We start from the raw sequence: 16,810 nt of genomic DNA on the forward strand, positions 1-16,810 counted from the left end.
AGTGTAACATGTTATTTCACTGTGTCTTTACGTGGGTTAGGGCACCACACATCCAAATAAGTGCCCTTCATGACCCACAGGCCTTCAATCTCCACAAGTTAACATGGCAAAACTCGAAAAAAGCTTGTCAGACTTCCCGTGCCTAGTGACAGGTTGCTAAGCCACGATTGGCCTGTGGCGGTTTTCGGGTGTGGCTTAGCGAAGGGTGAATTGTTGCTGCCAGGCATCAGCCTGCGAATTTTATAAAAAAGTAAATAATGCATAATTTTAAAAATAACTATCTTAGACCTCTTTGGCTATAGGCTACGGAATAAGGTTTCCCTTGCAGCACAGCACACGTTCCATGAAATGAAATCGACACTTTTTCATATATATAACTTAATAGTGAACCATTAAATAGCCTACCCCAGAGATTTCAGTGGTCATCAGTCCCGATATTTAGCACCCAGGCCGGTGTCTTTTGGCACAACAGGCCAATACCGTTCCGCATTCGTTTTCATGATCTTGCCCAGTTCTGGGACGGCTCTGAACCGGATGTGTTTTTTATTTGGCGGATCCGGGCCAAATGTGCAAATTATTGTCATGATCTGGGCCAGATCCGTTCCAGATGAGTGTTCGATAGTGGCGATTGTGGCCCTTATTTGGTGCTAACAACAACAAACACACAAACAAACAGTCACGGCTCCGCGTAGACAGGCATACCACGCGAGAGGACAACAATCGCTTACCTGCTGGCAGTAATGGTACACACACGGGACCCACGTCCAACAACACTGACCAGGAAGTCCCTCCTCCAGGGAAAGGTGGAAGACATACAATCAGGAGGGCTGACTTCCTTAAATAGCACTGGGCCTATAATTACCCACCTGTCCATTCAACGGATAATATTAGGAAAACACCACCAGAGGGGGGTGTATCCTGCTACACATGCACTGGGTGGTGGGTGGATCTTGTCCTTACTGCCCCTGTTGAGACAAAAAAGGCAATCAGCACACATGACAATCCTTGGCTAATGCTTCCTGTACAAAAATGACATGACTCAATATTATCAAGATAGTTAATGATTTGAGTTGAGTTGAATTTGAGAATGAATGATTTGTGATGCAGTGTGTAATAGAACCGTGTTTCGGTGCTCAGCCCTAGACGTGACTGGCTCGCTCCCTGTCTGATTTTTGTTTATTTTGTCTTACATCCCAGCAATGAAACTGTAAAATTAAAGTCCGTTGTGGTGTCCATCATTTCGTCATACACAACGCAGAGTGATGGAGGGAGGAGAGACAACCTCTGTTAACACAAAACGCAGCCTTGCAACTAACAAAAATGCCATCTCCAAAAAAAATATATGAGAAAACCCCAAAAACACAAAACTGCAACGCTGTAACCTACCCATGTGCTTGGGCATGAAACTCTGGTCCCTACTTACCTACCCCAAAACTAATTAACACCTGGCATATCTTCAAAAGCGTACCTACCCCAAAACTAACTAACACCTGGCATGTCTTCAAAAGCGTACCTACCCCAAAACTAACTAAAACCTGGCATATCTTCAAAAGCGTACCAATTGAACCTACCCACGTGCTTGGGCATGAAACTCTGGTCCCTACTTACCTACCCCAAAACTAACTAACACCTGGCATATCTTCAAAAGCGTACCAATTGAAGGTCCACAAGGAACCTCCACGGAGTTGCTTTCAGAAACCACCACCCAAATAAAAAAACAATCAAAAGTCTAAGGGCTGAGCTACACCAGGCGTGTAACTGAAGCATTCCGTTCGCGTTGCGTCTGCTGCAACAATTAGCTTCCATTACAATCAATGAAAGTAGCTACACCAGACGTGACAGTGGGGCGTACGTTCGAAAAAAATAGACCATTAATCTAAAATGGATTTTACGCGTCGCGAACGGAACGCTTCAGTTACGCGCCTGGTGTAGCTCATACCTAACTTAACAGAGCTTCTCGATTACAGCGCATTTCCTTGAAGACTTTTTTAAAAAAAAAGGGTGATTAAACAACTGGGAACAAAGAACCGGATTGAGTCCCCAATTTTGTCATGTCCCAGTCTAGGGGTTTGTAGAACATGAACAAAAGATAGGAGATGGCAAAAGTGGAAAGTAACTACGGAGCATAGATTCAGAGGTATTTATTTACAAAAATATAATAATGAAAATACAAAAGATCGAAAAATAAGGCTGCCCAAACAAAAGGCCTCAAAAGTAGTCTTTTTTTTCGACTAATTTGTCGACTTGTTGACTAATCTAAACCACTAATAAAAAAAATAAAAAAAAGTGTTTGTTATTTTTTTTGTCCATTTTATTTTGAACTCATCTGAAGGGCCAAAATATAAAATATGTAGCAGCCTACTTTTGTTAGAAACTCATTAAGTAAAGTTTTCAAAAACATGTATTAAATCTAAGCATACGTAGCCTACAGCATTTCCATTAGGCTATAGAACACACTATGTAGTTGACTATGGACATAATTCACCATACTGTGTTACTGACATGTATCACCTTACTTAACTACATATGCTTACGGTAAGTGTGTTCTGTTTTGTGAGTTATGCCACGATCTGAGATGCGTTCTGCACGGCACATCAATATATGATCTTCTGTGTTGAGGACACTGTCCCTTTACGCACCTTGATTGTCGATATCACGGGTGGCGTCATGTTCGTTTGTGCACTTAAAATAACACCAAGAAGTTGACATTTTTAGCCAATGTCTATCGGAGCAGGAGAAGGTAAGGTAAACGCGGCTCCACTGATTAGGCGATGTAGGCATACTTATCTGCCTTCTCGAAAACATTAAACGTGACATATTTGTAAAAGCGTTTATATTTTAGCAAAATATGAGAAACCTTTTAACATTCAGATTCACAGTTTATGATAACGAGCGATTAGTTGCAACATCCCAATTAGTTCCATTGGCAGACGTAATAGAACGTTTTACAATGATCGAACTTGTGTCTTAAAGATGGCGCCTATGATTTCAGTTGTCGGAACTCTATATACGGCTCTGTAAATTTTCATGGTGGATGGTTAAATGCGCATCTTTTTTTCTCTCGCTTTCGGAGGTGGCCAGCGAGCATTTGTTCTGCTGCCAGCTTGTGCCAATATATCGTCCAAAATGCTTGATTGTTTTGCATTCTCCACATTTTTAGCTACATTTTCATGTACCACATCAGCATTTTTGTTCAGTGAATCTTTTGTAAATTGCTTAACAATAGCGTTGGGCCCTTGTCAGCAGCCTTCAGCTTGCCTCTTGCCACTATTCACTTCTTTTGTCTTCAACATTCCCTGTAGAATTCTCAATATTTTGGGCCTCAATGTGTAACAGTTACATAGTCTGTCTATTCTTAGTCTTGGATTTTGTGAGATACATTTCTAAATATCACCTGCTTGCGGCAACTTCGGTCTGCACGTCCTTTTAAAACCACATTTTTTTCTCTCTCGAGCATTTAATCTGCTGCCGGCTTGTCTCTCCAGATCGTCCAAAATGCTTGATTGCATTGCATTCTCCACATTTTTAACTACATTTTCATGTACCACATCAGCATTTTTGTTCAGTGAATCTTTTGTAAAGTGCTTTACAAATACCGTCGGGCCTATATAGGCCTATTGCCTGGCTTGCCTCAGCTTCGGTCACATCGTTTTAAAACCGTCTTTTTCTCTATCGTGAGCATTTAATCTGCTGCCAGCTTGTGACTCCACATCACCCAAAATGCTTGATTGCATTGCATTCTCCACATTTTTAGCTAAATTTTCATGTATCATATCAGCATTTTTGTTCAGTGAATCTTTTGTAAATTGCTTTACAATTACCGTCGGGCCTATAGGCCTATCCTGGCTTGCTTTGGTCACGTCTAAAACTGCATCTTTTTCTCTCTCATGAGCATTTTTAATCTGCTGCCAGCTTGTGACTCCACATCGCCCAAAATGCTTGATTGCATTGTATTCTCCACATTTTAGATACATTTTGGTGTACCACATGGAATTTTCTTTCAGTGAATCTTTTGCTTTGCAATTAGCCTACCTTCCTGCCCTCCTCTTGGCTGCCTTCACTCCTTCGTCTTCATCTTTTTGGCCTCAATAATCCAGTTACATAGTCTCTGTTTTTGGTTTTGGATTTTAGAAATACATTTCTAAAAAAATGTAACTTATAGTCCGGTGCGACTTATATATGTTTTTTTCCTGTTCATGAAGCATTTTTTGACTGATGCGACTTATACTCAGGAGCGACTTATAGTCCGGAAAATACAGTAAAGAAAGAAGTATACATACAAGCAGGGTGCGATTTGTGTAAAAACCAGAGGGGGGATGCTTTTGAATAAGTTTGTAACCCCTACCCCCCCCACAAAATATATATATATATTATTATATATATATTAATTAATTAATAATATATTATTTTTGCCACCTTTGTAACATTTTAGTTTTAGTTTACCGTGGTGTATGACTTTAAACAGCGAGTGTGCTTGGTATGATGATCAGCTCCTCTAATGCAGGGTAGGACTACGTTTTGACAAGCATACAAATTCACCTTGTTCTTGCCCCATCTGAAATGACTTCTCTACTTTTGCTGCCTCCATCCTTTCTGTATTTGTTGTGTAAAAAAACGTTGTATATGATGGCACTGAAGTCTTAAGTTAGTGAATTGGCTAACAGTGTTAGTTGGTAACCAAATAGCCTACACACATTGCTTACACACGCGTGAGGCTACGTGCATCTCTCTCCCGTAATATTGCAAAAGTTGAAAAATAAATGTGTTTATTGTAGCCTACAGAAAATAAATAGCCTATCATACTGTCAGTTAATTGCCTACAGTGCAGTGAAGAGTTTGGAGAGTAAAGTTATAGGGCAACTTGAAGTTTTATGAAAATAATTTACTGAACCAGAACATAAAGACCATGAATCTTCTATTTCTTGCAGCTGTTAAAACACCCGCTAGATAGTTTAAATACCCACCAACATTCGTTTTGCAGTACAGATTATTTCTAAAAGTTATTTGTCTACTACTGGCTGATTTATCAAACGAGTGCTTTCTCGTTCGTCCTCCCGCAAACTACAGGTGTTAAGGTAGAGAGCCATTAAATAAGCGATGCCAAGCAATTTCTGTAACACTTTTTGTGACATTCAGCAAATATCTCCTCATTTAATGTAAGTTCCTTGGGACAATAGGCTCACGTTCTACTCTACGTGCAGTTGTCCTCCATCTCAGTTGCATCAGTTTTCTAATTTTGAAGGTTCTAAAACATTATTATGCTTCACTGAATCCTTCTCGTTTTCTTTAATTTGTCCAGCTAACTTTTCCATTGAACCTAGCCATTTATGATGGATTACACACTCGACATTCTGAAATGTCCTGCACGATCAAGGCCAAATTAAGTTATCACGCAGCCACTGTGTCAGCAGCATCAGTGCTGACGGTGACGGTGCGTTTCTGATGTCAGATTATTATGTAGGCTAGCCTACTAGACTGTTCTCATGTTGCAGCGCTTTACTTATAAGAAGTAGCATTAATCAATATGAGGGGCAGAGGGGGATACATGTTGTCCCCCCCGACGATAAAAATAATTTAGCAGAGGTAAGGATAGGAAAACCTGACGGGGGGAAATCCTCACCATCCCCCCCTACAAATCGCACCCTGCATACAAGTATTAATCAGTGAATGGTATTCAGACAAGTAGATGAATGGATGGGCAATAAATCTGCTGATAGAATCAAAGAAAGAAAGAAAGAAAGAAAGAAGTATATACCAGAAAATGGTTAATAAAAAGGTAGTAGTCAGACAGGTGGATTTATAGATGTAGGCCGTAGATGGATGGATGTTACAATTTACCATTTTTCTAGTCTGAAGGTGTGCGGACTGAGGTTCCAGTGAAGAAAGTTGTCCTAAACCCAACAGAGCATGGTGAGATGAAATTAAGCTCTTAACAAGTACCTGATGTACATTATGGAATAATTATAATAATAATAATAATAATAATAATAATTATTATTATTATTATTATTATTAGTAGTAGTAGTAGTAGTAGTATTTACATTAATTTAGCAGACACTTTTATCCATAGTGACTTACACATGTCATCTATATTAAATTACATTACAAGGCATTACGTTGTCCCTGGAGCTACTCGGGGTTAATCGCCTTGCTAATATTTTGCTGTATTTTTTTCTTCCTCTTTCTCACACTATGTATTTCTGTATATGTCTTGTATTTACCTACCTCTGAAAACAAGGTGGGGAACAAAAAGAGGAAGTTAAGAGCCAACTCCCAAAGAAGCAGGTGCCGGGGACACCAGCCCATACTTACGTCTCTGTTCAAGGTTAGTGGCAACAACAACAATAATCTAGTAAAATTACTGCACAATAAATGGGCCTGTCTTAATTTGATTGGTGACACTATAAATTGTTGTAAAGTACTTTTGTTCATGCAGCTTGTCAGGTAGACAATGAAGATACAATGTTAGCAAAGCTAACTAGCTACAATGCTAGCAAACACACTTTTTTGATTGCAGACATTTGCTGCTACTGGAGAAAGATTGTTGACAGCCTAAAAATACACCCCTCCCTCTGGTACTCGACAATAGTTGGAATATATAATATATATAACTAATATATGTGCTGAATGTGTGAAGTATAGGTTTAGAATTGGCAACTACAAATCTTAACTTTATGGGCCCTATTTTTGTGACACAAAACCCGGCGGAAAGCATATAATCAACACGTCGCAACACATGCACATCTCTTTTATTGAACAACTTGCCAAGGTGTGGCAATTAACAATCTAAGGAGGGGTCTAGCGCATTATCTGAAAATTGCTATTAGATTGGCCATGGATTTCTGACCAAGAGAAACCTGGTCAGAAATCCATGGCCAGTTGTTTATATGTTTTTTTAAGAGCGCATTATCAACACTAACATGGGAGGGTGCACAAATACACCCTGCTTCTCTCGTCCATAGGAATGCGCACCAGCGCACATCCATGCAAAACATTACAAATTACATGATTACAATGGGAAACATAAATATAATATAGATATGTGACCCTGCAAGGCGAAACCAGTCGCCTTGGTAAAATTTACAAAATTAAGTTATTGTGCTCACATGAACAGCCATTAACTAAGCATTCCAGCGATATGTATATCGAGGGTATTGCAAAAAGTATCACTAAGATAACCGCATCCAAAGTTGGCATGGTTCTCCTTTCACGATACGCCAGAAGAAGAGAAAATCACCATTTTAAGTAAATTGTCATGTGCGATAGTGTGAGGACACCGCTATTATTAGCCTTACGGTAGCGTGACGCGGATGACTATGTCCAGTTTCATCAACCGAGTGAGTGTCTTTTTCTGCTCCCTAGTTAATACCTGGGACGGTCATAAGGTGTCACTATAGAATATAATTAAACCTTTATAACATAGCACTTCCTCGTTTTACTTGCGGGCTCTGGTCGTAGACAGCTGCTATGGTAGCCTACTGCTCCAGGCTTAAACAGCAACCTTTTTGCAAAGCCTGTGCCATTTTTCCAAAAAATAAACTGAAGCCATTTGATCCTGAAGTCTGGGTTCTTGGGCAAAATGCATTGTTGAAGTTCTATTTGTGCATAGTGCACAAGAATTCAGAAAGAAAGAGAATTCACTGGCAGTCTGGAGAGCTGTGCACTGGAAGAACAGAACAGTCTGAAGTCATGATGGGCGATCTTCTTGCTGATCAGCAGCTCAGTGGCTTTAACAAGGACAGTTTGTTGCTTCATGGCTCCCGACGTTGTCATTGGAGCTTCCCACGTCAGCACTCAATCCAGACTCCAGGCACCCAGCGTCAGAGGCTAGTAACGTTATGGCAGCTCGCAGGTCAGCCATAGCTCGTGATCATGGCAGCTGCAGATCTCTCGCAGAGAAGGCCCATTGCCCTGAGCAATCTTTCCTTCCAGACCATTCCAGACAGAGGATGTGCAGCGTCGCAGGGAAAAGGGACGGCTAGTCAAGGCAAGCTCATCAGCCCAGTGGAATAGAAGGTAGCATTAACGTTAGTTAATGTTAATGTTAGATATCAGCCGGAATAAAAGGACCAAGAATAACACAAAAACGGTTAAAAATAACGTAAATAAAGGGTGAAAACATTTAACAAAAAATAACAGAACATTACATAAAATTACGAACATTACATAAAAACAAAACAAAAAACATGATGCCAGATGGAGCGGCGTGTCTCGCCAGCATCCCCGTAACCTAACAACTGCCAAATGACTTGTATGTGTCATCGCAGGGGAGCAGATCAGCCAGACCATTGAGAAGGCCATCACTGGAGACTCAATGGGTTCCCTCATCGTGCAGCCCAGAGGTTGTGGAGAGCAGAACATGATCTACATGACACTACCCCTCATTGCCACCCACTATCTGGACACCACCAACCAATGGGAGAATGTGGGTCTGGAGAAGAGAGACACAGCCATCAAATACATCAACATGGGTGAGTCACACACTATCAAATACATCAACATGGGTGAGTCACACACTATCACTCAACATGAGTGAGTCAAACACTATCACTCAACATGGGTGAGTCACACACTATCAAATACATTAACATGGGTGAGTCACACACTATCACTCAACATGGGTGAGTCACACACTATCAAATACATTAACATGGGTGGGTGAGTCACACACTATCAAATACATTAACATGGGTGAGTCACACACTATCACTCAACATGGGTGAGTCACACACTATCAAATACATTAACATGGGTGTGTCACACACTATCACTCAACATGGGTGAGTCACACACTATCAAATACATTAACATGGGTGAGTCACACACTATCAAATACATTAACATGGGTGAGTCACACACTATCACTCAACATGGGTGAGTCACACACTATCATATACATCAACATGGGTGAGTCACACACTATCAAATACATCAACATGGGTGAGTCACACACTATCAAATACATCAACATGGGTGAGTTACACACTATCAAATACATGAACATGAGTGAGTCACACACTATCATAATGTATACATCAACATGGGTGAGTCACAAACTATCAAATACATCAACATGGGTGAGTCACACACTATCAAATACATCAACATGGGTGAGTCACACACTATCAAATACATTAACATGAGTGAGTCACACACTATCAAATACATCAACATGGGTGAGTTACACACTATCAAATACATTAACATGAGTGAGTCACACACTATCATAATGTATACATCAACATGGGTGAGTCACAAACTATCAAATACATCAACATGGGTGAGTCACACACTATCAAATACATTAACATGAGTGAGTCACACACTATCAAATACATTAACATGAGTGAGTCACACACTATCAATTACATCAACATGGGTGAGTCACACACTATCAAATACATAACATGAGTGAGTCACACACTATCACTCAACATGCGTCAGTCACACACTATCAAATACATTAACATGAGTGAGTTACACACTATCAAATACATCAAGATCACACACTATCAAATACATCAACATGGGTGAGTCACACACTATCAAATACATTAACATGAGTTGAGTGACACACTATCACTCAACATGGGTGAGTCACACACTATCAAATATATCAACACAAGTGAGTCACACACTATCAAATACATCAATATGGGTTAGTCAAGAGCTGTGTCTTCAAGAGTTTTTAAAAGATAGAGAGGGATGCCCCTGCTCTGATGGAAGATCGTTCCACCATCAGGGCAGGGATGAATTACTGCACGAGCCTACCGGGCCCAGGCCCAGGGGTCCAAGGGGTCAGGGGGCCCTGAAGCTCAAGCCTTTGCATGGAAGCATTGCCTCAATATCAACAAATCAGGATGTAGGCTATGAATCTGATTGAATTTAGTATTGGCCATCCCCAAAATGCACCAGAATACAGGAAATCGCATCAAACAAATTAAAAAAATTCTGGGGGAGGACTAGGGATCGACCGATATGGATTTTTTAGTGCCGATACCGATACGCTGATGGAACATTTTTTCCATCAGCCTTAGCCAGTGGTGGAGGAAGTACTGAAACTCAGTACTTAAGTAAAAGTACAAATACACAGAGAAATATTTACTTTAGTAAAAGTAAAAGTACCACAATGACAACCCTACTTAAGTAAAAGTAAAAAGTACCTGCTTTTAAAAGTATTTGCATAATGATTTATTCTCTTAATATCTATATTCTAAAAGGAAAAATCAGTATGGGCTGTGGCATTTTAATTAAGCTAGTTTTAGGTTATACTCAACTAGATAGTTTTAAGCTAATGCAATTGTGCTTACCATCTGTGGCCCAGTTTACATTCTGACCTACAAGACTGTAATTCTGGTTACTAGGGTGATCTGCTGAGTAATATTATTCAGCAAAACACGAGAGCCTGAAGTTTAACGGGGTAGACAAGGGAAACGTCGGGTGGATCGTAATACCAATTACGCTGATTGAACAGAAAAGTTGCTGAGAAAGGTGTCTTTATGATTAGGTTCAGTTTCACTTGCGCAGACGCATAGACATTGAATGAGCGCTCACATTACCCCCCAATTGTAGGCTATGCATCTTTATTTGATCAGACACAATTAAGGAATATTTCCTAATCTGGAAAATGTTACGTTTTTTTCGGCCACCGGTTCATTAATAGTCTAGGCTACCATTCATTTGTGCCGCAAATGATCAGACGTGTGACAGAAGCATGGGCATAGACTGTAACTTCGCTGATCCGCGGATAGCAATCTCATCGCAGAGGAGGCCCTAACGCTGCAGATAACAGACAGAGAAAGGCACAGAACACAGTTGCATGTCCAGTGTAGCCATGGGTCTGGTGAATGTAGCCTACCGAATGCAGATGGCTACAAGCTCACGCTTTGCCTGGTCTAGACTAAAAGCTTATGTTTCTAAGAATGCACGTAGCGCTCCAGAATCTTTGGTAGCAACCCCACCCCCTGGTAAAACAAACGTGTTTGTCAGAGAGAAAAAAAAACTGATCATAAAATGTATCGTAAAAAGGAACGATGGTGTTGTAGAAATGTAGCGGAGTAAAAGTACAGATAATTGCTGTAAAATGTAACGAAGTAAAAGTCAAAAGTATGCACTATACATTTTACTTAAGTAAAGTACAAATACGTGGAAAATTTACTTAAGTACAGTAACAAAGTATTTGTACTTCGTTACATTCAACCACTGGCCTTAGCCGATGACCGATACAGGCTGCCGATTTTCTTGAGCCGATATTTGGAGCCGATACTGCTTTTATTTTGCTCCCTCAATTTACATCATACAAATGACACATAATTACACAAATGATAATAACAAATGTTTTAAGTCTCAATTTAAAAAAGGATGGGTGCACTGGATATGGTTAACTGTGCAAAATGCTTTCATCAACATCTTACAACACAGCCTTGATGATGCATTGCTTGCTGACATATTATAAGACATAATTCAAGTCATCACAAAATGTCCTTTGTCAACACATTTGAATAATTTAAGAAAACAATAAGCCTGAAAAGTAGCTATTGAAATAAAGTGCTTGATTTGTCATTTTAGACTGCATGGTTTCAATTTTTCTACGTCTATATTTTTCTAAAAAAAGCTGCCAGATTTGTCAACCACAGAACATAAATCAGCAGAGGAAAATAACGTGGAAATAGCGTGGTGTCAGATGTTTCTGTTCTAAACGGCATCAACGTAAAAAGGTATAAAAACGTATCTCTCAAAGTTTTAAAATCTCTCCTTCAGGTAGCGCAGCACTCTCATATCGCTGTGATGCGTGTGTCCCACTGAGTGAGACAGACCAGACGCACACACAAACTTCTGTTTGGTACTGTAGCTGACGAATCACCATTGAACTAGCCTGGCTAGCGCCACCACTTCTCAATGAGACGTGGTCTGGGAACCAAACGTTAATTTTCTCGTATTTGAAAAAAATGCCCAGATCCGTTTATTGGGTGCCACGGATGTCTATCAAATGCGTCTGTGCATAGCTCATCATCGTCTTGCTTTCCCCCTTGTTCTGTGATTGGTCCCCTATCTCAGGCGAAAATTTGCTCCATGGTCTCCAGGCTGCCTTAGCAGCGTGAATCAAATTGCACGCAAGGCAGCATGGGAACACCCAGGCTACCATTGAACTGGATTGATAATGATAACGTTAGCAAACGGCTCTAAACAAGTAAGGCATACACGGTATGTCTGGTACATGATAAACGTTAACACGAATTAATATTCAACTACACGTCTCTCATTATTAAAGCTCTGATATCACTGCGATGGCAACTCCGCCCCGCTAGAAGGGAGAGGGGGAGGGAGACGCACACACCACACGCGTCCAAAACTCAGCCAGGTGGTCGCTGAATAAAACTCCCACAAATATCTCGGAACAACGTCGGCATTACTTTATTATATGATTGACCAGTGTTCGTAACAGCTACCGCTAACGCATGCATACCGATAGCCTACAACTTAGCTATTTGCAGCTCCCTAAATACAATGGCAAGCATGTTTTATAGAACAGGCATTCAGGGAGGGAGACACACACACACACACACACCACACGCGTCCAACACTCAGCCAGGTGGTCGCTGAATAAAACTCCCACAAATACCACGGAACAACGTTGGCATTAGGCTACTTTCATCTGACCAGTGTTTGTAACAGCTACCGCATGAATATGGATAGCCTACAACTTAGCTATTTGCAGCTCCCTAAATACAATGGCAAGCAGTTTTATAAACGATCATTAAGCATTAAAAAAAGTAGCCTACCTATCTATCATTCGTGTTTTCCATTTGGACCCACAAACTTGCTTCCACCTTCAAAGTGTATGGCAATATTTCAGCTATGTCAAACAGTTAAAAGATGCTTTGAAAGTTTAAAGTTTACTGTTGTCTTGAAGAGCAGGCTTTCAGCACTCTGCTCATGGGGGAGGGGCAGTCTGCACGTGAATTGCAGCGTCTCCAGGAACACAGAGCTGCTTGTATGTATGTGTGTTGCCTGTATGTAAATAATGCGGGGAAAAAACTATCGGCGAATGCAGCGGCTAATCGGCCGATGCCGATACACGTAAAAAACGCAAATATCGGCCCGATATATCGGCCGGCCGATATATCGGTCGATCCCTAGGGAGGACCCCTAATCCCCCCTCCCACATATACAACAATAAGTGGGGGGCCCTTAATACATCTGAGCCCAGGGGCCCAAAAGTTCATAATCCATCCATGCATCAGGGGACCACAGATGAAAAAAGTCTGGGTTGCTATGGGTGTGGGACTGCCAGGCGAAACTCTTTGGAGGAGCGCAGCGGTCGAGGGGTTAACATAAGCCTTTATGAGAGCACTTAAGTAAGGGTACAGACCCAGCAATCACTTTGTAGCTAAGGGAAGCCAGTGGGGCTCAATGAACAGCGTGATTGCAAACCAGGCTGTCTGCAGCATTGTGGACCATCTGTAATGGTTTTACCACACAAGCTGGAAGGCTTGTGATTATGTCGTTGCAGTAGTCAAGAGGTGATATAACCATGGTCTGTACTAGGAGCTGAGTGGTGTGTTGGGTTAGGTACGGTCTGATAGTTCTCTTGTTGAATAGTGCAAAGTGGCATGACCAGGTGACAGAGGCAACATGGTCAGAGAAGAGATTTGTTTATTTTTAAGAATTCATTATGTGTGAATATTTTGAAACATTTTGATTGCTTATTGAGAAATTAACCTTGCAAAAAGCAAAACATTTCTATGTAAACACAAGACTAGCTGGGCATCCCCCAACCCTAACCCTAATCCTTGCCTAATCCTAGTGCCTTCCATGCAGCGCTACCTGGAAGACAACGTTGGGGGCTTAAAACACCAAGTAATGACAATAACATCAACACAATAGAAGTCTAAACAGGCCAAAGGGGTGTTTTTCTATAATTTGTGTGTGTGTGTCTGTGTGTGTGCTCTGTTTCAGCCATTACAGGGAGCATGCAAATATGGAGACGGAGATGTTTTGTTTATCCTTAATGTGCTGAGTATTATAAATGGAAGGACCTGTAAAAGCATGTGAGCCATGTAGACCTGTCACCTTATTAATGACTCTTCCCAGAGTAGTTGGATCTTGTTTGCCTTTCAGATCCAAATAAATGCATTCAAATGTGTGTGTGTGTTTGTTTGTGAGTGAGGTTGAGATGTATGTTTAAGTGCCAGCATTTCCCTGTAGGATACCAGCAGGAGTTGGCCTTCCGTAAGCCAGACGGGGCATTTGCTGTTTGGTCAGACAAACCTGGCAGTGCTTGGTGAGTTGCAGGACATTCACAATTATTCCTGATGAGTCATGATGACTCACGGTGATAATACTCTTTCCCTCCCCACCAACCCCTACAGGCTAACAGCGTACGTCTCTAAGGTCTTTGCCATGGCCCGCGACATTATCAGCATAGAAGAGAAAGTGATCTGTGACGCCCTCAAGTGGTTGGTGCTGAATTCCCAGATGCCAGATGGCATCTTCAAGGAGACCTTCCAAGTGTACCATGCAGAGATGGTGGTATGGGATAGCTTTCAACACATCAATGAGTTACTCTGAATACATCTTCAATGATTTGTACCTAAGGCCCATGGTTTATGGACTCGAACCAATTTGCTGTCATGTGTTTCCAGGGCGATGTGAGAGGAAAGGATCCGGATGCTTCCATGACAGCGTTTGTGCTGATCGCCATGCAGGAGGGCAGGGGTCTCTGCATTGAGAACGTTGCTGTAAGTCACACCACGTCGAATACTCTCGTCACACGACACATCGTCCCCATGGTCCCATCTGCATTCGGAGTCATTCTGAGACATTGAGTTTCAATGTTTTTGAATAGTGACACTGATATGTGGATCATGTCTCTTTAGACATTAAGAAGCACAAGTTAATATCATAATTGTAGTCACAGAATATTGAGTTTGACACATTGAATATTGACTCAATTTGCGACAGACTCAGATACTGCACTCCTACAACCTCTGGCGGCTGCTGGAGCCTCTTTTTCAGAATTCGCACCTCTCTCTGAAAGTGAGGTATCTGCCTTTGACACGGTTAATCACCGTATCCTTCTCTCTATACTCTCTAACATGGGAATCTCTGGCTCTGCTCTCTGTTGGTTTGAATCCTACCTCACAGGATGTTCGTTTAACGCATCATGGCTTGGACAGCTATCTGCACCTTACTATCTCACCACAGGGGTGCCCCAGGGCTCAGTGCTGGGCCCCCTTCTCTTTGCTGTCCACACCACCTCCTTGGGACTGATTATCCGTTCGCATGGCTTCTCATACCACTGCTATGCAGATGACACACAGCGCTATCTGTTCTTTCCACCTGATGACCCCTTGATCTCGGATTGCCTCTCAGACATATCTACATGGATGAAGGCACATCACCTCCACCTAAACCTCTCAAAAACTAAACTGCTGGTCCTCCCAGCTAAACCTACCATACACCATGACATCAACATCAAAATTCACTCCCTGTCTGTTGCACCTACCAGAGCTGCAAGAAATTTAGGAGTCATTCTTGACAACCAACTAACCTTGTCCGATCATGTTGCCTCGGTCGCCAGGTCGTGCCATTTCACAGTTTACAACATATGGAAAATCAGGACTTGACTCAAGATGCTACCCAACTCCTGGTACAGGCAATAGTCATCTCACGACTTCACTACTGTAACTCCCTCCTGACAGCTCTCTCTGCCTGCACAGTGAAACCCCTTCAAATGATCCAGAATGCGGCGGCACGCCTGGTCTACAACCAACCCAAAAGGGCACATGTTACCCTGCTGCTCATCCAGCTACACTGGCTACCTATGGCTGCCCGCATTTAATTCCAGTCTCTAACTCTTGCCTACAAAGTAGTCTCCGGTTCTGTTCCCACCTACTTGAATGCCCTCATACAGGCATGCTACCTCCAGACCATTGCGCTCCTCAGACGAATGACATCTAGCTCTGCCACCGGTACGCTCAGGCCAATCCAAACTTTTCTCATCTGTTTTGTTCCTCGTTGGTGGAATGCACTACCTGTTACAAGGATACAAGGATACAAGGAAGTTTATTGTCACATGCATATAGTTACTGGAAGTAAGAAATGCAGTGAAATTATGTCTGGTGTCCGCCTATTTGTGCATTAATGGGGGGAGGGGGAGGGGTTTAGTAGATTAAGTGGCAAGGGCTGCATACAAAAGGTGGGGGAGGATTGGGATTGGGTGGGGGGCACCAACAAGGAGCACCCAAGAGCAACAGGGGCAAGGAAAAACTCCCTTCCCAAGGAAGAAACCTTGGGCAGATCTACGGCTCAAGGGGCTAACCCAACTGCCAGGGGTCTTGGTGTGTGTGTTGGGGGGATGACAGGGGAGATGGGATAGTGTGCTGTGTATGTGGGGAGAGGGCAGTGTGCAATATGTGTGTTGGAGAAGCTTCCTCATGAGACAATGTGCTGTGTATTGGGGGGGTGGGGCAGTGTGCTGTAAGTATGTTGGGGATGTGTGTTGGAGAAGTTCCTATCAGAGCAGGGACATCCTTCTCCATTTTCAAAAAAAACTCCTGAAGACCCAGCTCTTCAGAGAACATCTCCTCTTGTAGTGCTACTTACAACTAGTCTTGCTGATCCTAGCACTTACCACCTGACTAGAACTGTCACTCGACTGTTTAAGAACAGCACTCACTGATGCACCTTTTCTTATTGTACTCTACTTTTTAAAAAATGTCCTAGAATTGTTGAGAGAATTGCCTTAAATAGCTTAAACTGTTTACCATGTTGTTAGTCGCTTTGGTGTCAGCCAAATGTAATGTAA

General features: G+C 41.9%; 1 protein-coding gene across 1 annotated transcript in view; it reads left to right on the top strand.

The window, feature by feature from the left end:
* The window catches only part of LOC125298402 (complement C3-like), a 48,612-nt gene that overhangs the window by 22,193 nt on the left and 9,609 nt on the right, over positions 1 to 16,810 (top strand). The window contains exons 22-27 of the mRNA XM_048249110.1: positions 5,850 to 5,910; positions 6,239 to 6,325; positions 8,268 to 8,471; positions 14,209 to 14,284; positions 14,373 to 14,532; positions 14,646 to 14,741. Of these exons, the coding sequence (XP_048105067.1) occupies positions 5,850 to 5,910; positions 6,239 to 6,325; positions 8,268 to 8,471; positions 14,209 to 14,284; positions 14,373 to 14,532; positions 14,646 to 14,741 (684 nt within the window). The remainder of the gene's footprint in view (positions 1 to 5,849; positions 5,911 to 6,238; positions 6,326 to 8,267; positions 8,472 to 14,208; positions 14,285 to 14,372; positions 14,533 to 14,645; positions 14,742 to 16,810) is intronic.

The sequence above is a fragment of the Alosa alosa genome, chromosome 7, assembly GCF_017589495.1.
Source record: "Alosa alosa isolate M-15738 ecotype Scorff River chromosome 7, AALO_Geno_1.1, whole genome shotgun sequence".
Classification (NCBI taxonomy): domain Eukaryota; kingdom Metazoa; phylum Chordata; class Actinopteri; order Clupeiformes; family Clupeidae; genus Alosa; species Alosa alosa.